This window comes from Pyrus communis, chromosome 16 (genome assembly GCF_041283825.1).
Source record: "Pyrus communis isolate YQ-2024b chromosome 16, ASM4128382v1, whole genome shotgun sequence".
Taxonomy (NCBI): domain Eukaryota; kingdom Viridiplantae; phylum Streptophyta; class Magnoliopsida; order Rosales; family Rosaceae; genus Pyrus; species Pyrus communis.
Genome location: NC_142580.1, coordinates 8370804 through 8392500, shown reverse-complemented (window position 1 = coordinate 8392500; position 21697 = coordinate 8370804). Strand labels below are relative to the sequence as shown.

Below are 21697 nucleotides of genomic sequence, written 5' to 3'. Positions count from 1 at the left end.
GCCATCCTTGTATAGCGGCAATGAACCCTCGATATTCGGGTCTCAAACCATGGATAATTATTCTCTTCATCCTGGTTTCCCCAATAGGAGCTGTTGGATCTAATTCTGAAATTTCGCGGCATATCGACTTCACCTTGTGAAAGTACTGGGCAATCGTCATGTCGCGTTGTACCATTGATAGCAGCTCATTCTCGAGAAGTTGCAATTTTGTATCGTTCCTCTTCGAAAAGAGTGTAACAAAAGTGTCTCATGCTTCCTTTGGCGTTTTAGCATCCCGAATATGCTCCAACATTTCTTCTTCTATTGTGGTCTTTAAGGCAAACATTGATTTGCCTGCTTTAATTTTCCACTTCCGCAAGACGCCGTTAGCATCTTCCGCTGCCGGTTGTGTAACTTCACTACCACCGACAACCTCCCACAAGTCTTGACCTTGAAGGTAAGACTCTATACACGTTGCCCACGTGTTATAGTTTTGGTTGTTGAGCTTCTTGATTCCTCCAACAACTTGAAGATCACCCATCGTATCAGCAAGACTTTGACTACACCGAACAAGCTTGAGTGACTACCGTGCAGAGTAATACACTACTCTCGACACAAAGAAGCTCATTCTCAAGGTTTGTGATAACCCCAGCAATAATCTCAAGAAATCTTTTCTGATGTGGAAGATCAGTCAAAACTGCAACCACAGAGCATACTCGGAATTTCAAGAGACTTTACAACCAATGCTCTACCAAGAACGATCCCTGACTGACTTGGCTCTGATACCAATTGTTGAATAAGAAGAGTATCTAAGATAACTCTAATGATCTCAAGAAGAAGAAAATAGAGCACACTCTTAAAGAAAGCTCACAAAACAAACTAATTAGCAAAGCTTTTCTTATTTAGCTCTAGGCTTTGTTTTTCCTTGGATGATTTACAATGCTTGGGGACTTGGGTATTTATAGCAAACCAAATGAAAGCTACACTACACACTTAATTAAACTAAGTTTATTTGCTACCACACAAAACACATTAATTGCACCTAATTATGTTGTCTTCCACACAACCTTACCTAACTTTGCAATTGTAAGCAATTACATCATCAAACTAGATATGGACTTGGACTTTAGATTGCGTTGTGGATTACTTATTGTTTTGGGTTGACATTGATTCTCAACATTCTATGTGTCAGAGGTATCTTGCTGGATGATTACGGGTGAAAGACAAGCTGCACGAATAAGAAGTTTATACTTGAAAACGATATTGAGGCAAGAGGTCGGCTTCTTCGATACAGAAACGAACACTGGGGAAATTGTTGGGAGGATGTCGGGTGATACTGTGCTCATTCAAGACGCCATGGGCGAAAAGGTATTTACATGCCACACAAAACCCTCAAGTTATTGCCATTTTCTCTTGTAACCTATTAACTTTTATTTTTATTTTTCCTTTTCTTCTGTCAGGTAGGAACTGTTATTCAGTTAATTGCAACATTTATGGGAGGCTTTGTTATAGCATTTATTAAGGGATGGCTTCTCGCCCTTGTCATGCTATCTTCTATTCCCCTTCTTGTCCTCGCTGGTGCGGTCGTGAGCATCCTTACATCGAAGTTGGTAACCCGTGGACAAGCTGCTTATTCAGTGGCAGCAACTGTGGTGGAGCAGACAATTAGTTCAATTAGAACTGTACGCCTACTTGTCCCTAACATGAATAAAAATGTCTTCGATAAAACTAAAACTGATGGGAATTCGTAATGCAGGTTGCATCATTTTCAGGAGAAAAACAAGCTATAGACAATTACAACTCCTCCTTAACTGAAGCTTACAATTCTTCTGTGCAAGAAGGTTTGGCATCGGGTTTTGGATTTGGCTTGGTTATGCTTATTATGATGTCTAGTTATGCTTTGGCTATATGGTTTGGCGGAAAGATGATTCTTGAAAGAGGATATACAGGAGGAGAAGTAATAAATGTACTTTTCGCTGTATTGACTGGCTCCATGTAAGTTGCAGTTCAATAGAATTTGATGACTATCATTGGTAATATGTCCGTGTTTAATTTTACGTGCACTGCAAGAATGCAACTTTTATTTACTACTACCCCAAAATTAAATATTTGATGCTTGAGTATCAAGATATGAACATGTCTATGTATCTTCAGGGCTCTTGGGCACACATCTCCATGCGTGAGTGCATTTGCTGCTGGACAAGCTGCAGCTTATAAGATGTTTGAGACAATTAACAGAAAGCCGGAGATAGATTCTTATGACACTAATGGACAGCAGTGCCCAGACATCCATGGAGACATAGAACTGAGGGATGTATATTTTAGCTATCCTGCAAGACCTGAGGAAAAAATATTCCGTGGATTTTCTCTCTCAATACCTATAGGTGCAACTGCTGCTTTGGTTGGAGAGAGCGGAAGTGGAAAATCAACTGTAATCAGTTTGATTGAGAGATTTTATGATCCCCAATCTGGGGAAGTTGTTATTGATGGTATTAATCTCAAAGATTACCAGCTCAAATGGATCCGACAGAAAATAGGTCTTGTCAGCCAGGAACCCATTTTGTTTACTTGTAGCATAAGAGATAACATTGCCTATGGGAAGGATGGTGCAACTACAGAAGAAATAAGGGCCGCTGCAGAGCTCGCCAATGCTGCTAACTTCATAGACAAATTGCCTCAGGTTAAATTCTCTATTTTGCTTTGAAAGTTTTCAATGAATTTTTCCTAAACGATGAAAGCTTGTTGAGACATCGGTGATCTTACAGATTTTTATTTTCCTCTATTGGTTTTGTAACACGCTGTTAGGGACTAGACACGATGGTTGGTGAGCATGGGAGTCAGCTATCCGGGGGCCAAAAGCAGAGAGTAGCTATAGCTAGAGCAATCTTGAAAGACCCAAGAATTCTACTTTTAGATGAAGCCACGAGCGCTCTTGATGCAGAATCTGAGAGGGTTGTGCAGGAGGCATTAGACAGAATTATGATTAACCGCACTACGGTCATTGTAGCCCACCGTTTGAGCACAGTAAGGAATGCTGACACCATTGCTGTTATACAAAGAGGGACAATCGTTGAAAAAGGTAATGTATTTGTTCATTGGTATGACAGTTGTTACTCTTATCATATTCATTAATTACCTCACATACCCTTTTTTTATTTTAAACTGAGCAGGTCCACATTCTGAGCTAGTTAAGGACCCTGAAGGAGCATATAGCCAGCTTATAAGGTTGCAAGAAATGAGCAGTGCTTCAGAACAGACTGATGTGAATGATCACGAAAGGCGTAGTAGTGTGGAATTGGATTCCCAGAATAGCAGCCATCATTCCCTCTCAATCTCATTTGATGTGGCCCCTGCACTAGGTGTCCTTGAAGTAGCACCTAAAGAATCCGATATTCCTGCTTCAGAATCATCAATAGTACCTCCAGAAGTCTCACTTCGCCGCCTTGCTTACCTGAACAAGCCAGAGATCCCAGTTTTAATTTTTGCTACTATAGCTGCAATAGCCAATGGGTTAATCTTTCCTTTTTTTGGGCTATTGATTGCTAGTGTAGTCAAGACCTTCTTTGAGCCGCCGCATCTACTCCTCAACAATTCTAAGTTTTGGGCATTAATTGCCATTGTTCTTGGAGTGGGGTCTTGCATAACACTTCCATCAAGACAATACCTTTTTGCTGTGGTGGGTAGTAGGTTAATAAAACGAGTCCGATCAATGTGTTTTGAGAAGGTGGTTCACATGGAAGTAAGTTGGTTTGACGATCCTGAGCACTCAAGTGGTGCAATTGGTGCAAGGCTTTCTACAGATATCGCTTATCTCCGAGGGTTGGTTGGAGATGCTTTTGGTTTGCATGTTCAGAACTCATCAACCGCAATTGCTGGCTTGGTTATTGCTTTCGTGGCAAATTGGCCACTCGCTCTTATAACCCTTGTTCTGTTGCCTCTTCTAGCAGTAAATGGTTATTTTCAAGTGAAGTTCATGAAAGGATTTAGTGCCGATGCAAAGGTATATTTCCGAAATCCAAATTTGGAAAAATCTACAACATACAACTTTGTAGCATGTGCAGTTCAAAACATGATCCAATCTCACATGCGGAATATGTATAAGACTAATTTTTAATTAACAATGAAAATTCTAAATGTTTGCAGAAAATGTACGAGGAGGCAAGTCAAGTAGCGAATGATGCTGTAGGGAGTATTAGAACAATTGCTTCCTTTTGTGCTGAAGACAAGGTGATGCAATTATACCAGAGAAAATGTGAAGGCCCTATTAAGACAGGGATAAAACGAGGGTTAATTAGTGGGATCGGATTTGGTCTATCATTCTTTTTGCAATTTTCTGTTTTTGCCTGTATTTTTTATGCTGGATCGCGACTTGTTGCAGCAGGCAAGACAACATTCTCTGATGTTTTCCGGGTATGTTTTCTGCCTTGCACTACAAGTCTTTAAGAAGAAAATAGTACAGAAATCTTCGGCTTATATCCAAACTCTGCTAGATTAGTAGTTGTTACTAAAGATTTAAATCTTCATAGCCCATTCAATACGTTACTTAAATTTGCTCGTCTGGTTTGTAGGTTTTCTTTGCTCTCACTATGGCAACTGTTGGAGTGTCTCAATCGGGTTCCCTTGCCCCCGATTTAAGTAAAGGAAAGAGCTCTCTTGCGTCCATATTTGCAATCCTTGACCGGAAATCAAAAATAGATTCTAGTGACAACTTTGGAACAACTATAGAGAATGTGAAGGGAGAAATTGAGCTACACCATGTGAGTTTCAAGTATCCAACTAGGCCTGATGTACCAATCTTCCAGGACCTTTGCTTGACCATCCATCATGGCAAGGTAACTTACTATCGTGCATCGTTCATTTACTCATTTTCACTCAATAATAAGATTTGGACCTCATAATCAGATTTAAGCTACCGGAACTTACAACTTGATTTTATATTATTCAGACGGTTGCTCTGGTTGGAGAAAGTGGAAGTGGGAAATCGACAGTAGTCTCATTGTTGCAGAGATTTTATGACCCTGATTCGGGTCATATTACACTGGATGGAATCGAAATCCAAAAGCTACAGCTCAAGTGGTTGAGACAGCAAATGGGACTGGTGAGCCAGGAGCCTGTGTTGTTTAATGAAACTATCCGAGCCAACATTGCATATGGAAAGGAAGGGGATGCAACAGAAGCTGAAATTATAGCTGCAGCAGAATTGGCAAATGCTCACAAGTTCATTAGTAGTTTACAACAGGTAGGCACTAAATTACTTTGTCACTTTGTGCACAAATACGACCAGTTCAAACTTATAATAAAAAATAGAACTGGAAAGACATTAAAATTACAATGGAGGTGGACAAAAACAATTGTTTACATACGGCTTTTATCAAAGTTTTATTAAGAATATGCGTAAAACACAATTTTGGTCACTGTTTTAGACCTAATAACACATTCGGCACCAACGTTTTAATTTTACCATTCTGGTGATTGTGTTTAACTGTGTTCGCTATCAAGTCCAATATTTAACTACCGTTGTGTAGTTACCAGCATTGGTGACCAAAGCATATAACCGCTCTATTTGTTTATATTTCGCTTTTTGGTGTTGCATAAACGAGGATTAATTGATTAAAACTTGCAAAAATATTGAGAACGTTGAAGATTAATGCATGTTAAGTTTGGAAACAATGCAGGGTTATAACACAATCGTAGGAGAGCGGGGTATTCAATTGTCCGGCGGACAGAAGCAAAGGGTGGCAATTGCAAGAGCTATAATGAAGGCACCAAAGATTTTACTACTAGATGAAGCCACAAGTGCGCTTGACGCTGAATCAGAAAGAGTGGTTCAAGATGCGTTGGACCGAGTCATGGTGGATCGAACCACGGTGGTGGTTGCTCATCGGTTATCCACGATTAAGACTGCAGATTTAATCGCGGTGGTGAAAAATGGAGTGATTGCAGAGAAAGGAAAGCATGAAACGTTGCTCAATATCCAGGATGGCAGTTATGCTTCTTTGGTTGCAGTGCATGCAAGTGCCTCATCTTAGAGAGCCTTTCTATTCTTCTTCCGAACTACTGCAAGTAAAAAAATAAAATAAAAAACCCAAGGAAGAACAGTATGTAATATCTTTTATGCAGTAGAACAATGCAACCTCCTGTATGTAAAGTTTGTTTGATTTCCATAAATTTCCTGCTCTTATAACCCTTAAGTGTAAGAGAAATCTACCTGCACCTGGAATGCTACAACGACGGTGTTTGGACCCAATTGCGTATTGTATGGAAAAAAATTAATAAAATAAAGTTAAAAAGCAGTGCATGATTGACATAGTATACCATCAGCATTTCAACCCAAATGAGTTTTTCTCTTGAAGTGCCCCCTCAACAACCCAATATTTTCATTCACAAAACAGCAAAAGTGGCTCAAGCATTGCTCCAAAAATCATAGAAAACAAAGTCAAGCCCAGTTTCTTGCTTTGCAAGCTCATACAAAATCCATAATAGTAGGTATTTCATTTCTTATCAAATCCTTTCTTAAAATTTCTTTTTCCATCAATGAACTCATCATGCAAACATGATTAGCTTGGTGACTGAGACTTCCATTGACGTCACAAAACCCTTCCACCTACCTCTGATCTGACCCAGCACCTATTTCAAACTGCCATTTCCACTGAACAAAAATCTGAGCTTATCTTTTAGGAAAGAGACTTCTCTACATCTTTGGTAACATGACATCTCAGACCAATAATACGATACCTTATGAGAAAAGTAAAACACATAATATTACAGCATTTGTTCAGAAAGTCACGATGGCTTACCAAGGTGTAGATAAACCTTCACTTACATGGATCAGATTCACTGTTACAGTAGCCCCCGTTCTGATAAAATAATGACATGTGCAGTTTCTTAAAACATAACATTGTATTATTGAATCAAAATATTACGTGACGATAAACGTGTTCTAAATAAGTTGCTCTCCGCTTTTAGGCCACAAGTGGGGCCAATTCCTACTGTTTTTATAGACACTCTGCAGATGGAAAAGTTCAGCTAGGACAAGAAAAAAGAGAGAGGGATGAGGCAATCAAATTAGACCTTTTATTATTGCGATATATATCTAAAGTCCCACAACTACTACCTTCCACCACCTCTCAACTACTTTATGGATTCGTTTTAAAGATCCGACCGAGAGATTTTGTGTTTGGTATCATTGGATAAAAATCGAGTATAACTTGCTCTTTACACACCATCATGCAAGATTATGAATGGGGGTAATAATATTTGGTAGAGTCAAATGGCTTTCCATGTTTGACAAAAAAAAAAAAAAAAAGGGCTTTCCCATGAACATGACAAAACCCTTACCTTTTTCACAAATTTTATGATTTAAAACCCACGAGTACTGTTCGCTTAATGAACTTACGTCAGAAATAAGACTATAAATCTAGATCAGGCACTAAAATAAATACCCGCCTGTTGAGCAAACTTTTAGAAGAAAAAAATGGTCGGTTTTTGCTTGGTTCTCAAGCGACAAGCATGATATCATGATAAAGCACGTACTCTAGAAAACATCATAATGCAATATCTGAAGAAGAACCAATGTCTCTAACCACAAACATGAATTTGGTGAAACTATTAAGCACTAATCAATATGCTGCAAACTTACGTATTTTCTCGGGGAGTAATTAAATTAGAAAGGGATGTTTGTCAGTCAACCTCTCCAGTGTAAATGCAACGTTAAGCACTAATCAAGGATCGAATTTAATTAGTCACGTGGAATAGAGAAAGTCTTAATCAACTTAACTGAAACAATGCATCGATCAGCATCTCATCATATGTATGTCACATTCAAAAACAACAAATATGACACATCCTGTGATGTGAGGTTGCAACTGACCAACCACTTAATTATATATCTTATTAACTTTGCATATATTTTTCAAGTATTAATCCCTTCAAGGGGAATCCCATTCCCCAGTTCTCTCTCTGCTGAAATCTCCACCTAGCTCTCTATAATCTTAGTTCTTCAATTTCCATCAACTTAGCTCATATTATTCGTTTCCAACTTTAATGTTTAATTGGGACCTGCTTAATAATTTGCTGAAATGTGATTTTTATGGCGGTTTGGGTCCATGGATATGCGATCTTCAGCTTTCAGGTACACTGGTTATTCTGCAATCTGCAATTCATGTACTATCTCTATAGACTTGCTATTCACACTACTCCTTTGCATTATGTGAGCCCGTTTGTTTGGTAGTATTTTTGTGCTTCGTTTGGTGTCTAGAACTAGATCGGATTTCACACTAGAGACCAAGGTGGATGGGATACGTATCTTTCATAACTAATTCATCTTCTACCTTTAACTTGAACAAAATTTGAAAGTTGACATTCATTTCTTCTTTTGACATGCATTGAATGATTGAATCTAATTAATTATACATCAAATTCAATTCAATCTTGGACACCAAGCAAGCCCTTAGAATCACTAAAAGCGCTTTTTTAGATAATCAAAACTTTAACAACATTAGTTACCTCTACAAAATTAACAACATCAATCATGCTACTATAATTCGAATTGCTAAAACCACTTTCAGATAACTTTATCAGGTTCCTAATGCAAAATTGAAACCGAAGGTATAAGGGCCATCAGCCCGTTAATTAAGGTGGTCCATAATTTGTTCAAAAGGAGACAAAACATGAGCTCATTAAGGCAATTGAGCAATAAGTATAACGTCTTTGTAGTAAATGGAGGGCATGCAACATACATTTTCAATTTCTCTTAGCTTTGAGTCTCTTCGGTGGCTTTCAAATCAAGCGCATGCAGAAGCACAAGTCACATTCTTCACGGACTCACCAGTCACAATTACTCACTCTCACATGCACTGTTGCATGTATCGTTCCATTCCAAAAGGCTTCACGGGTCCGCTATGTATTTATTGCAGCATACAGGCGCTAGATATCTCTTGTAATTTTGTACGGGCATGTTTTGATGCACATCAATCTAATATGTATTAACAAAATTTCAAGCCTATATGTTCACTTTGATTACCATTAATATTCTTTTGATACCCTTTTTCGGTCGGAGCGTTAAGAGTATACCACATTAAATGATAGACGTCTAACTAGTATAACTGCTTAAAAGATGAGCTTTTTCATTCACCGTCAATTGGTCTTGAATTAGATACTTATTTTTTTAATAATATGATATGAGAATAAAGTATTCACGTATCCACATGCTCCCATTTCATCCGATAAGGATTGCAAAGTTTGGCCAAAAGACCTGATAAATCTTAGGTCTTGTAGCACGATCACATAATTTTACTTAGTTATGCATACGTGGTACTTGGTACATATGCAATCTTAAGAGCCAGCTAGCCAGACCTAGTTAGCATCACATGAATTCACATTGGAACTTGAAACCACTGTTTGTTATATATGCATACATGAATTGCAGTGATTCAGAAGAATCAGATGATGAACATATCAATATCATGCATGCTCCAAACTGAAAGTGCTTTTCATTTCATTCAGCTACAGGGCCGGCAGAAACAGAGAAACGTTTCGCAATTCATATGCAGATGAAGGCCACGTTTCGTCTATGCATGATGGAAAAGCACAAAGAGAAAGAGTAGAAGTTTGATTTCATTTGATTTGAGGGTTAAGTAAGGTACGGTGCTTATGGCTTTTGACTCCTGCAATCAACAAATGCTTTTGCTTTTTCTGTCTTTTCATGCACTATATATATTTAAATTAATCCATAGCTTGATCTTTAGCCTATAGCTATGGTGGGATTTAGTTGGAACATGGAACCATGCTTTTTTGGATTTGCATATTGCATTGAGAATAATTAACAATAATCTTTAGATCACTCATCACATATAAACGAAACAAAACCCCCACCCCCACCTCCTCATTCTCATATTTCTCTGTATCTCGTAGTTTTACGCTACGAAATAAAAAAATAAACAAACACATAATATTAGAGAAAAGCAAGGACAAAAATCAAATCAGATACGAACTTTTAGTCAGAAATCCATGAGGTTCGACATAAGTAACTTATATTGGTACTTCTAAATTGTTTGATAAATAATCCTTTGATCAAATCATAATGCTAGTGTAGTTTTGCCAATACCAAAATATCTACTTGATAATTCCAAGTTTAATTTCTACTCAAATCCTTGCCAAAAATATCTAAATCCCACTCATCTTTTCTTATCTTTTTTGTGAACGATTTTTTCTTATCTTTTCATCCTCAATGGTAGAGCAGGTTTTAGCGAGTCCATGTCCAAAATCTTAACATTTTGTCTGGTAATATATTCTGTGTTTTCCTTGGGAGATAAGACAGGGCATGTATTAATTTTAGCCGTCCCCAATATTGATTTGGACATTGAGGAATAAAAAGAAGGATATATGGACCCCCAACATTTCCTTTTCTTGCACAAACAAATGGAAATATGACTATACAAAGCCAATATTGGTTTCTTTTCAATTTCTTTGAGAGGACAAAACACAACTTCAATGGTACTACAAAAAGAGGTTAACACAACTCATTTGAAAAGCTATATGTTTGGAGGACAACACTTAACAAAATAGAAGTGTTTGTATATAATTTGCAGTTAAATTTCAATTTGACACGTTTGCACAATAAGTTGTTTCAATATAAGTGTCAGTTTGTAATTTGCAACAAGCAGCGACCATACGAAATTGTCTCTAGAAAACAAGTTTAGAAAGCCAAACATGCACCAAACCTAATATTATAATTATAATTAATCCAATGGGATTATTTTTTGTGTGAAAACTAATCCAATGGCCCATAATTGTGACATCGCAACCAACCATTTGGAGAGGGACCAGTTTGAGCTTTGAAGACAACATGAATGTTCATCAAAATCTTGTAGTTTGAGCTTAGGATGATTGGTCTTTAAGCATAAAGAATTCACCGTTGGATTATTATCCGGCAGTGATCCTCATCATCCAATCATTTTCTCATGAGCCATGAGTAAATTTAAGACTCCAGTACGACGACCTGAGCATGATGGGCACATCATTCTATTTAAAAGTACGATGGCAAATATTATATGATGCTAAATTCACGTTTCTCAGAGTTGTTTTCTGTATTTAAATGCAGATAAAATGAATGACAAATTAATTGCAAATAAATACACAATAAATAATAAAAACTAAGAGGGCCACTTTCAAAGACATTTTTCTTTGTTCGAATCTTGTGCAGCAGCACCACCTTTACTTGTTTGTTGTGCGAATTTTAGCTCTATAAGAATTTGTGGTTTCTATTGATAATCTTTGGTTTAAGCGGGAGTTCAGTATTGATTTTCTATGATTATTTATTAGGAGACTTTGTAAATTTGATTTCGACAAAATAAGACATGAATTTCAACATCACTATAAAAAATAGAGTTATAGAGCTCACTTGGATGTGCTTTTAAAATGGCTAAAAGCGCTTTTAAAGAAAATATTTTTGGGTTCCAAAAGCACTTTAAGTGTTTTCTGCAAGAAGCACCAGTTATGTGCTTCTTCTGATAAGCACTTTAAGTGATTTTCTAGGACTTAGTTACGTTTTTACTAAGGATTCGTTCCAAAAACATTTTCACCAAAAGTGTTTTCAGTCATTTTAAAAGCACATCCAAATAAGCTCATATACATTTTACGAGAGTTATACTAAAAGGGATAATGTGCACCTGAATTATGCATGAATTGATAAAAAGATTAATCTCTAATTTGTGCTATTGTCATTTAGTATTACGATATAATGGTATTCCTTTTCACTTGTAAGTGAGAGTTCTTAAGTTCGATTCTCACCAGTAGCGAGCTAGCCTATTGTGAGGCTAAGCCCACCCCTACCCTTAGTGTAGATAATATTGCTTGTTCAAAAAAATAAAAAAAATTGTAGCTATTATCATAGAAAATTAAAAGGTGAATATTATGAACAATTAAAGCCCTCATAATTAGATTTAATTCTCACCAAAGCGAATTTGAACCATATTACTGCTAGGTGCTAGCTTATTGTGAGGCTTAGCCAACCATCCCACCCTTTAGTATTGATAATATTGTTTGTTAAAAAATATATATATATATATTCCCTCATAAGTTCGTAACACCCCAAAGTAGTACGTTTGTTGCTCACCAAATTTAAGATTCTAAAATTAGAATTAAAATACGCATTAAACAGACAATTCTAACAGAAAATTCATTTATGCGCACAGAAACTGATAAAACACAATAACACCAAAGCAAACACATATGGAATGTTACATTCTCATCATCCCAAGATTCTCCACAGCCTCAACTCAAAGGTTGTCTGCAGATTTTCTTGACACTGAGAATTTGAGTAGTGGCCAAGAAAAAGTGGCTTGATTCGGTGCGGTGTGGTCCGCATGTCAGCAATCCACTGAGAATCTGAGATTCAGTCATGCGCAGCTTCGATTGTAATTCAGTTCCTCAGTGCGACTGATGAAAAGAAAAAGATGGATTTTAGTAGTTAAAAAAGTCAACTGCCCCGCATATGCATTCATGCACCAGCATTTCAGTACGGAAAATCCAACAGAAAAAAAGTAAAATCTCTGTTTGCACAATTGTTGTTGCAGTCGCAGGTTGCTTGAAACATGTCTAACCAGACGACCAAATCTTATCTCAGAGCTTCAGCTTCTTCCAGAGCAAAGGGGTCTCCGACTGCTGCGAGACCGGCAAGAGCAAAGTCGGTGTCCCCAGATGTGAATTCAGAGAGTTCGAGGAGTACGAGGAGGGCTCTTCTGCTCAGCAACAAGCCGAAATCTGGGGAGTTGGTGTTGGGATCTCAGAAAAGCAAGGAACTTGAGGAGATTAAGGTTGGGGGTCGGACCCGAAATCGCCAGGCCGCCGAGCAGTTCTCGAGACCGCGGCGGCTGAGGGCGGTGGAATCCAATTCCAAGAGAAATGTTCTGAATGAAGACGACCCACATGGGAAAAACAGAGAATTGCAGGAAAAGCTGGAGATGAGTGAGAGTTTGATCGCCGGGCTGCGGGCAGAGGTGGTGGCGCTGAAGGCGGAGCTGGATAAGACCCAGGGTTTTAACATGGAGCTGCAGTCGCAGAACGAAAGCCTCTCTCGGAATCTCGCTGCTGCTGAGGCAAAGATTTCAGCTTCTGCCTCTCCTGAACAGGTAAAGACTCTTTAACTTTCATGGTCTGTAATTGTTTTATTTACACAAGCGATATTCTACTTTAAACTAATCTAAATTGCACGCGTTGATTGGAACTCCGGTGCATAGAGAGCGCATCTGCTCTAGCCAACACGTCTGGTCTGTAATTATTTTCCATGAAATAGGCGAATCTTGATTGTGTTCTTCCGTGGTGTTAATATTTGATTGTGTATTTTCTCTTTTAAAACTAATATTGATTGTGTTCTTTGACAGAAAATTCGATTTCTTTGTTGGAAATTGTAGTTTTTTTTCTGTAATTTTAGTTTCGTGTTCTGTTTTTGTAGAGGGAGACAAATGGAGAGTACCAGAGCCCTAAGTTCAAAGACCTTCAGAAACTCATTGCCAACAAATTAGAACGCTCAGTAGTTCAGAAAGATGCAGTCAATGAAACAAGTCCTCCTGTTAAAGCACCACCTCCTCCGCCACCAAAATCTGCAATTCCTAGAGTTTCCGCCACCCAATGCGGACCACCACCACCACCCCCACCTCCACCATCACTTCGGCTCCGACCCCCGCCCCCACCCCCACTCCAGTCCACTGTGAGAGCAACTGGCGGTACCACTCAGAAGGCTCCAGCACTTGTAGAATTTTATCACTCGCTGAGGAAGCAAGAGGTGAAGAGGGATTCTCCGGAATCTCGAAACCATCTTAAACGGGCAGCTACTAGTGCACATAATAGCATTGTCGGAGAAATTCAAAACCGTTCAGCACATCTTTTAGCTGTAAGCATTAAAGATTTTGATTATCTTATTGCTTCTTTTGTCTCTGCTGAATTTCGCTCGAAGTTTGAATCATTGTCCAATGACATTTTTTGTTCCAGATAAAAGCAGACGTTCAAACAAAAGGAGAGTTCATCAATGACCTTATCCAGAAAGTGCTGGCTGCAGCATATACCGATATAGAAGATGTCCTAAAGTTTGTGGATTGGCTTGATGTTGAACTCTCATCTTTGGTAATTTCTAATTCCTAATTTCCTAACATCAGCGAAGAATCTTATTTAACGCACCATCCATGAGTAGAAGTCGAAATTTTCTAGATCAGTTGCAACTTATGTTAAGATGGTAGACTGGTTTCGTTGGGATTCAGCTCATCTTGCATTAGTTTTTTCCGTTTAGGAGGGGATAGCAGACATTAATTTTACATCACCAAGAGTTTGGAAAATTTTGAAACTTTGTACTCCTACTAGATTGTTTTGGCAGATGCTTAATTGGTCCAGAGATTCAGAGATACATAAATGGGTTGCTAAATCTAACATCTTCGTGCCTTCAACAGGCTGATGAACGGGCTGTCCTAAAGCATTTCAAGTGGCCTGAGAGGAAAGCTGATGCCATGCGAGAAGCTGCAATTGAATATCGTGACCTTAAACTGTTAGAAAGTGAGATTTCTTGTTATAAGGATGACACTGACATTCCATGTGCAGCTGCCTTGAAGAAGATGGCTGGCTTATTAGACAAGTAAGAACTATGTGAAATATCTTCTGTATTCATTAAAAATATACCACTTTCCAGGCTTAGAATGGTAACGTTGCTCTCTCTCATCTCATTGTTTAAGGTCCGAGCGAAGCATACAACGGTTAATTAAGTTAAGAAATTCAGTTATGCGTTCTTATCAGGAATTGAAAATCCCAACTGATTGGATGCTCGATTCAGGGATTGTGAGTAAGGTATGCCTTTTTTTTGTGTTTTATAATATATTGGAGTCTATAAGGAAATCGTGTAGTTACTTAAGAACTAAATAATTTCAGCATGGCGAAAACCTTTTAAGTATCTTCATTTCTTTGGTAGATTAAACTTGCTACAGAGCCATATCTGCACATCTCCACTGTTCTTAGTGACTAACTCTGATTTATCTCATCACCTGTCAGCCGATGCCATGAATAATTTTAAAGCCTTCTGCTCATCTTTATTTAGTCACTGGTTCAGAAATTGCTTGTATTTACATTTTATTTGAGGTGAACTGAAGTAATCCCAAATGGTGCAGATAAAGCGGGCTTCCATGAATCTGGCTAATATTTACATGAAGAGAGTGACGTTGGAGCTTGAATCCATTCGGAATTCAGATAGAGAGTCAAGTCAAGAATCTCTTCTGCTTCAGGGTGTGCATTTTGCATATAGGGCTCACCAGGTAATTCCTGAGTCAGCATTTTCTATGTTGTTAGTAGCTATGGTATGGAAAGTAACGGCAATTAAATCGGGTTGTTTTTCCCTCACAGTAGGTGTATGGAGACTGGACATATGATGAATTTCAGGACTATATTTTTATTGTGTGAGGCAGTATTCTGGTGGTTTGGACAATTTTAACGAACCAAAACTTCAACAGATCTTCAAGCATATTATAATTTTAGAAGTCGAATTCACATATGAATCACCATGGAATGATTTGTAGACTTTCTTCTTGATTTTTCAAGCATGCCCTTGATTAACATCCTCCCTTATTCACCCCTCTGATCTCCTATATCATGAAATTCTCTTCTCATTATGTTTCCTGGTACGCGTGTCTGCAGTTTGCCGGGGGTCTCGACTCTGAAACGTTATGTGCTTTCGAAGAAATAAGGCAGCGAGTACCGGGACACTTAGGAGGCTCCCGAGAGCTATTGGCAGGCATAGCATCTTCCTAACAAACTACAATGAGAGACTTGTTGCAGCCTCTACTACTGTAATTAAAGTTAAAGGATTAATTAACTACCTTTCTCTTCTGTTACCCTTGGATTTTTTAAAGTTTGCAGGAACCCCATCTCCCAGCTGCAAACAGAAACTGAATAATCCGACCCAAAAAGGTTTACGATCAATTTTTGTGAAGCGTTGAGAAGTGAGCGGTGACTCGGGATGCCCTTAAAACGGGCTTTTACTGTCAGGGTTCGATTCCCCCCGAAGCTCCTACTACTGTATCAACTGACTATGGTAACAGATACCGTAAAAGATACCTACGGATTATATACTTTCAGTCTGCTTTTTTGTGTATAAATATCAAACAATCTTGACTGCATATTTAATCGCCCTTTTGTTTCGTAATAAGATATCCATAGATTGTGATTAGTTTAATCTAAAGAAATTTATAAATTTAGCACGGGTGTGTTTGAAACATGGTTCTACCTGTAAGTTGCCAAAGTTGAACCATTGTTGCTGGTAAGAATGTTGGTTGGCTGGAACTTGGCATTGCCTTTTGTCCCACGTTGTTTGTCTTGCTGTCAGCCTTTAGGTATGAGTGTATAGCATACGTTTACTAACACATGAATCAAAAAATGATTTTATTTACACTCGTTACATATTTTATTTAATCAAGTCCGTTATTTTTATTTTATTTATTCAATCGGATCACAAAAAAAAAAAAAAAAATGGATTAAATAAAAAAAGCTGGTGTGCAAAAATTGACTCAATAGTCAAAGCATGCTAAACCTTCTAAATTCACTATAAGAAATGTTATCGACATTCTCTCAAAAGTGAAATTCTCAATATACTCTCTGTCACCGCATAGTTTAACATTAATTTATGGACCAATATTTTAAAACATTATGCAAAAAACCCATCAAGAGACCCGCTTTTGAGTAGCGTTTATTATTATGAATTATCTATGAGGTGACAAAGAATCTATAGAGAGTCTTAAATAATCTTGGTCATTTAGTATTTTGGGTTATTATATAAAATGTGGGTTTTTATAACTAAGTTAAAGATGGAATTTGTTATTGACGCTATAAAAATTTAACTGTGTATAACAAATTTTTTTAGGGTAAATTACTTTTTAACCCTCAGGTTTGGGGTCGATTTCAATTCTTTACAACATCTTTAAAACATTTCACTTTCATACCTTAAGTACTATTTTATTTCAATTTAATACATCTGTTAGAAAATCCGTTAAGTGATGACATTGCATGTCACATCCCCGCCCGGGGCGGATCACTTCCCGGGCCCGCTCCATCATCGTAGCATGATATTGTCCGCTAGTGATGACATTGCATGTCACATCCCCGCCCGGGGCGGATCACTTCCCGGGCCCGCTCCACCACCGTAGCACGATATTGTCCGCTTTGAGCTTACCATTCCCTCACGATTTTGTTTTTTGGGAACTCACGAGCAACTTCCCAGTGAGTCACCCATCATGGGATTGCTCTAGCCCCCTTCTCGCTTAACTTCGGAGTTCCAATGGAACCCGAAACCAGTGAGCTCCCAAAAGGCCTTGTGCTAGGTAGGAATGAGAATATACATATAAGAATCGCTCCCTAGACGATATGGGATGTCACATTGTAAATATGATATCCACATTTATACTGATGTGACTACCAAATTTATGTCACGTAGCAAAAAATAATTTTTTTATACATTTAAAAATAATTAATTAAACAAAAGTTATTATAAAAAATAAAAAAAAAAAGACACAAATTAACAAACCCAGAAACCCATCCCTTTCCCTTCCCCTTCCCCGCAACCCCCTCCTCCATCTCCCACCCTCGGATACATCGAAAGGTGAAGGCTGTACCCTATTCGTGTGGACAACAGAAAACTGCCGCAAGCTTCCAGATGCCCTACACCCGCCATTCCACGTCATCATCAGCCAATTACAAACGTCCGCGTGGCTCTAACATTAAAACCAAGCCTTCTTCTACGTTCCCTCCTCACTCTCTTCTCCCTTCAAGGAAAGCTACCCAGACGCAAGCTCTGATCTTTACGATTTAAAACGACGGTCTCTTAATCCGTTTCCTTTGCAATACTACAACTGTTTATTCTTCCATACGGTGCGTTTTGTGGGTTTACAGTTTCCAAATTTTCATCATCGTGTTTGAAGAGCCATGGAGGTCTCCGGCGCCGTTTCCCGCCAAGTTCCGTGCTTTTCCGCCGCTAAAATCGACACCACCGCCCGTTCTTGTACGACTTCGTTTAGCTGCGAGCTTCGCGCTCTGGGTCGCAGAGAATTTGGAGTTTCGTTGATAATCAGAAGGCCTCGCCGGCATTTGAATTCTGGGTTTAGCGACGACGGACGTTTACAGTATTATCAGGTGGGTCCCATGTGCGGTGGTATGAAAGAGAAGGAGAAGGAGATCAAGAAGAAGATGAAGTTGCTCAAGGGGTTGTCGAAGGACTTGGCGGCGTATTCTCAGATGGGTTTTGGACCTTTGGATTCTCAGGAGGGTTTGGCCCCTCAATTTCAGGGGAAGCTGATCTCGGTATGTTTCTGTTCGTTTGACTTTTATATCTGTAATTTTATTCATGTCTGTAATTATACTTGAATTGGGCTTTTTATGTGTTCCCCTTCGGATTTTCATGGTAAAAATCCAATCTTTGTACTGTGAATTTTGCAACTCTACATTTTGAAGGTAGGTTTTTTTTTTTTTTTTTTACTTAACATAGCTTAGATCGTATCTCAATTTATAAGAGTTCGAATCTTGTGGGAAGAATGAGTCAGATGTGTTTTAATTTACGCTAAATCGGGTTCTGGTACTCATGATTTACTGAGCTGAAGTGATTAAATGCGTAATTTTCTCTATGTGCAGGAAGGTGCAGAGGAATTATTGTTAAAACAATTGGAACAGCTGAGAGCAGAGGAGAAGGAATTGAAGAGGAAGAGGAAAGAAGAGAAGGCAAGGTTTAAAGCCGAGTGGATGAAAACCATGGTTGACAGTGAATCATCGTCATCTTTATCATCTGAATCGAGTGGCAGTGAGTGCGGGGATGCGGTAGACATGAAGCGCCTGCAAACTGAAGTCCCAGCGCAACCGATGGTGGATGTTTTGCAGCCATTCGCTCATCAAGAAGGGGCATCGTTGACCATACTGAGCTCGCTAACAACTCATCAAGAGAACACAACTGTCGATAATGGCATTGAACTTGGGATATTACAGATTGGTCAGAAAGCGGAATGCTGCAATGGAACTAGTACTAGTTGCAGTAGCAGTGGTAGTATTGGCATTGATGACGCAGTAAGTAGCTCAGTTGTCGGAGTATCTGCGAAGAGGATTGAGGTGTGCATGGGAAACAAGTGCAAGAAATCAGGAGGCGGAGCATTGTTGAAAGAATTTGAGAGGCAGATGGTTGTTGAAGGGACTGTTGTAGGGGTCAAGTGTATGGGAAAATGCAAAAATGGCCCTAATGTGAGGGTTTCGAGCACCATAGATGGGATTCAATCTGAAGGAATGGATGATTCGATTAGAACTCCGACAAATCCTTTGTACATTGGAGTTGGCATGGAAGATGTGAGCCTCATTGTGGCTAATTTAATTGGTGAAGACAGCAAGGAATTGTAGCTTGTTCCTGCAGCTTAGGTTTAGCTTTTTTATTGGTCTGCAAGGGATATGGCATTGGATTGGTTTGTTTTTTGGTGTAATGTGTGTCTTGTGACTTTTAAGTTTGCATTTTTACTGTCATGCCCACGGGCCCCAGTTCTTTTTAACTTTTTATCTTTTTGTTACTGTAAATGTAAATAGATAGGCAGTGTATCTGCAATTACTACGTACTAGTTAATCACACGTCTTTTTTCCTGCTTGCATTTTTCTTTATTTATGACCATCAGATTGAATGAATCAAGTGAAAACACAAAGGAGACCAAGCACGAGCAAATGGTGTGCTGGTTATAATTTTCATTTTAATCTGTTTTTCTGTGAGAACAAATAATAGATGGATGGTGCAAGTATTCAATAACTTCAATGAAAAACTAGTCGTACAACTAATTAACACGTGAAATACGCTCAGAAGTGTGATCGTATTTGATTAAATTTCTGATCTGGTTGGTATTGTTGAGCACGTAACTTTACTTGCAAGACACGGTGGGATTTGGTCTCACTTTGATGCGGATATTAGTTATTTGACAAGAAAAAATTTGGATCCACTTATTCGGCTTATATATATATATATATATATATATATATTCACTCTAATGAGGAATTTGAACTAGGAATCTTTTTTTTAATCGGGATTTAGCATGAGGTCAACTTTTAGAAAGAAAACTATAATATCATCCTTAGAATACTTTTTTCTTTTTCTTTTGTATAAAAAAAATTGTTATAAAGTCTAAAACTAGAAAGAAAAAAATCCTTGTTTAAAAAAAAAGAAAAAAAAAAAGATAATGATTCCCATGGACTAACTATAAAACAAAATATATGCTTAGTACAAAAGGAAAAACCTAACGACGGTCAATTGAGTTTCTTGGGTACCACGCTTCTCATTAAAAAAAGAATCTAAAACAAAAATAACAGACCTAAAACCTTAATGCCTATATAAAGTCCTAGCAGCCTCTCTGCCCACAGCAGTTGCCGAAAAAAAAAAAAGAGAGGAGGTAAGACACCGACGATGGTTTCGCTCAAGTTCCAGAAGAGGCTGGCCTCCAGCGTCCTCAAGTGCGGTAGCGGCAAGGTCTGGCTCGACCCCAATGAAGTCAGCGAGATCTCGATGGCCAACTCTCGCCAGAACATAAGGAAGGTGGTCAAGGATGGCTTCATCATCAGGAAGCCAACCAAGATCCACTCGCGCTCTCGTGCACGTCGCATTAATGAGGGTAAGAGAAAGGGACGTCACTCTGGATATGGTAAGCGCAAGGGTACCAGGGAGGCAAGGCTTCCTACCAAGATCCTTTGGATGAGAAGGATGCGGGTGCTCAGGCGGTTACTACGCAAGTACCGTGAGTCGAAGAAGATTGACAAGCACATGTATCATGACATGTATATGAAGGTTAAGGGTAATGTTTTTAAGAATAAGAGAGTGCTGATGGAGAGCATTCACAAGTCAAAGGCTGAGAAGGCCAGAGAGAAGAGTCTGTCTGATCAGTTCGAGGCTAAGCGGGCAAGGAACAAGGCTGGCAGAGAGAGGAAGCACGCCAGGAGAGAGGAACGCTTGGCTCGGGGACCTCAAGAGAAAGCACCAGCAACCGCTGCCCCAGCTGCAGCTCAACCACTTTCCTAAAAATTCCCTAAGCATTTGAAAATTAAGAAAAGACGCTTAAACTTGATTAGGCTCCCGTCCAAATCTGCTTAGAAATCCGCTTAGGTCGCGACTTTTATTTAGACAGAAAATAAATAACTTTCATTTTCCTTTGATTTTGTTTAGTAAATTGTAAGAGACTTGTTGAACTTAGATAACACACATTATTTGTTTGTTCTCCATATTTTCATTATGTTTTAATACTTTATAATTTATATGTCATCTATTTTGCAATTTATGTATCCAATGCAAATATGTATTTTTAAGTATAAGTAGACACTTGAGCTCAACCGACACAGGTATCCCAATATAATATATGTCATTCTATAGGCCCCGACTAGCGCATAACATCTTTTAGAACCCTGAGCTCAATCGACACAGGTATCCAAGAAATCAAAGAAGTGAGTGTTGTGTGAGGAGAGCTGATGGATTGACGACTTGTTATTGTCCATTCGTCTCGAGTTACTTTGGCAGATTAGTTTTGACGAGCAAGTTTCTTTGTCTGTTTTGTTCTTCGATATTTAATTTTCTAGTCAAAAAAGAGATTTCAAAACCGTTGTACTCTGTATGAAGTTTAATTTCTTTTTATCCAAAAAGAAAATATAAAGTCCTAGCGAAGAGCTATAAGGGTATAAAAAGAGTAGC

At 38.5% G+C, this 21697-nt stretch overlaps 4 protein-coding genes across 5 annotated transcripts in view; all 4 read left to right on the top strand.

Annotated features, from left to right (window-relative positions):
- LOC137731878 (ABC transporter B family member 11-like) overlaps nucleotides 1–6014 on the top strand; it is a 10967-nt gene extending 4953 nt beyond the window's left edge. The window contains exons 4-13 of the mRNA XM_068471123.2: nucleotides 1172–1347; nucleotides 1440–1661; nucleotides 1736–1974; nucleotides 2134–2659; nucleotides 2785–3058; nucleotides 3150–3979; nucleotides 4123–4389; nucleotides 4548–4811; nucleotides 4925–5218; nucleotides 5655–6014. Of these exons, the coding sequence (XP_068327224.1) occupies nucleotides 1172–1347; nucleotides 1440–1661; nucleotides 1736–1974; nucleotides 2134–2659; nucleotides 2785–3058; nucleotides 3150–3979; nucleotides 4123–4389; nucleotides 4548–4811; nucleotides 4925–5218; nucleotides 5655–6008 (3446 nt within the window). The 3' untranslated portion in view covers nucleotides 6009–6014. The remainder of the gene's footprint in view (nucleotides 1–1171; nucleotides 1348–1439; nucleotides 1662–1735; nucleotides 1975–2133; nucleotides 2660–2784; nucleotides 3059–3149; nucleotides 3980–4122; nucleotides 4390–4547; nucleotides 4812–4924; nucleotides 5219–5654) is intronic.
- Nucleotides 6015–7893: 1879 nt separating this feature from the next.
- LOC137731965 (INCREASED PETAL GROWTH ANISOTROPY 1-like protein 2) lies at nucleotides 7894–16183 on the top strand. 2 transcript variants are annotated; one of them, XM_088688122.1, is made up of 9 exons: nucleotides 7894–8110; nucleotides 9484–9619; nucleotides 12555–13109; nucleotides 13433–13870; nucleotides 13969–14100; nucleotides 14421–14602; nucleotides 14700–14811; nucleotides 15129–15272; nucleotides 15652–16183. In XM_088688122.1, the coding sequence occupies exons 3-9, from the start codon at nucleotides 12573–12575 to the stop codon at nucleotides 15763–15765; spliced, it is 1659 nt and encodes a 552-aa protein (XP_088544248.1). In that variant the 5' UTR covers nucleotides 7894–8110; nucleotides 9484–9619; nucleotides 12555–12572; the 3' UTR covers nucleotides 15766–16183. The 2 variants fall into 2 exon arrangements, with proteins under 2 accessions (XP_088544248.1, XP_068327337.1); XM_068471236.2 differs by lacking the exons at nucleotides 7894–8110; nucleotides 9484–9619 and having other exon boundaries at nucleotides 12072–13109.
- Nucleotides 16184–17610: 1427 nt separating this feature from the next.
- On the top strand, nucleotides 17611–19621 carry LOC137733012 (diacylglycerol O-acyltransferase 3). Its single transcript, XM_068472238.2, has 2 exons — nucleotides 17611–18306; nucleotides 18634–19621. The coding sequence occupies exons 1-2, from the start codon at nucleotides 17932–17934 to the stop codon at nucleotides 19381–19383; spliced, it is 1125 nt and encodes a 374-aa protein (XP_068328339.1). The 5' UTR covers nucleotides 17611–17931; the 3' UTR covers nucleotides 19384–19621.
- Nucleotides 19622–20395: 774 nt separating this feature from the next.
- LOC137733013 (large ribosomal subunit protein eL19y) lies at nucleotides 20396–21236 on the top strand. The gene has a single exon (XM_068472239.2). The coding sequence runs from the start codon at nucleotides 20426–20428 to the stop codon at nucleotides 21032–21034; it is 609 nt and encodes a 202-aa protein (XP_068328340.1). The 5' UTR covers nucleotides 20396–20425; the 3' UTR covers nucleotides 21035–21236.
- The last annotated feature ends 461 nt before the right edge of the window (nucleotides 21237–21697 follow it).

Coding starts and splice junctions, on each gene's coding strand:
- LOC137733013 (XM_068472239.2), top strand. CDS start 20,426: ATGGTTTCGCTCAAGTTCCAGAAGAGGCTGGCCTCCAGCGTCCTCAAG.
- LOC137733012 (XM_068472238.2), top strand. CDS start 17,932: ATGGAGGTCTCCGGCGCCGTTTCCCGCCAAGTTCCGTGCTTTTCCGCC. Junction 18,307..18,633: donor TTCAGGGGAAGCTGATCTCG/GTATGTTTCTGT, acceptor CTCTATGTGCAG/GAAGGTGCAGAGGAATTATT.
- LOC137731965 (XM_088688122.1), top strand. CDS start 12,573: ATGTCTAACCAGACGACCAAATCTTATCTCAGAGCTTCAGCTTCTTCC. Junction 13,110..13,432: donor CTTCTGCCTCTCCTGAACAG/GTAAAGACTCTT, acceptor CTGTTTTTGTAG/AGGGAGACAAATGGAGAGTA. Junction 14,812..15,128: donor ATTCAGGGATTGTGAGTAAG/GTATGCCTTTTT, acceptor CAAATGGTGCAG/ATAAAGCGGGCTTCCATGAA.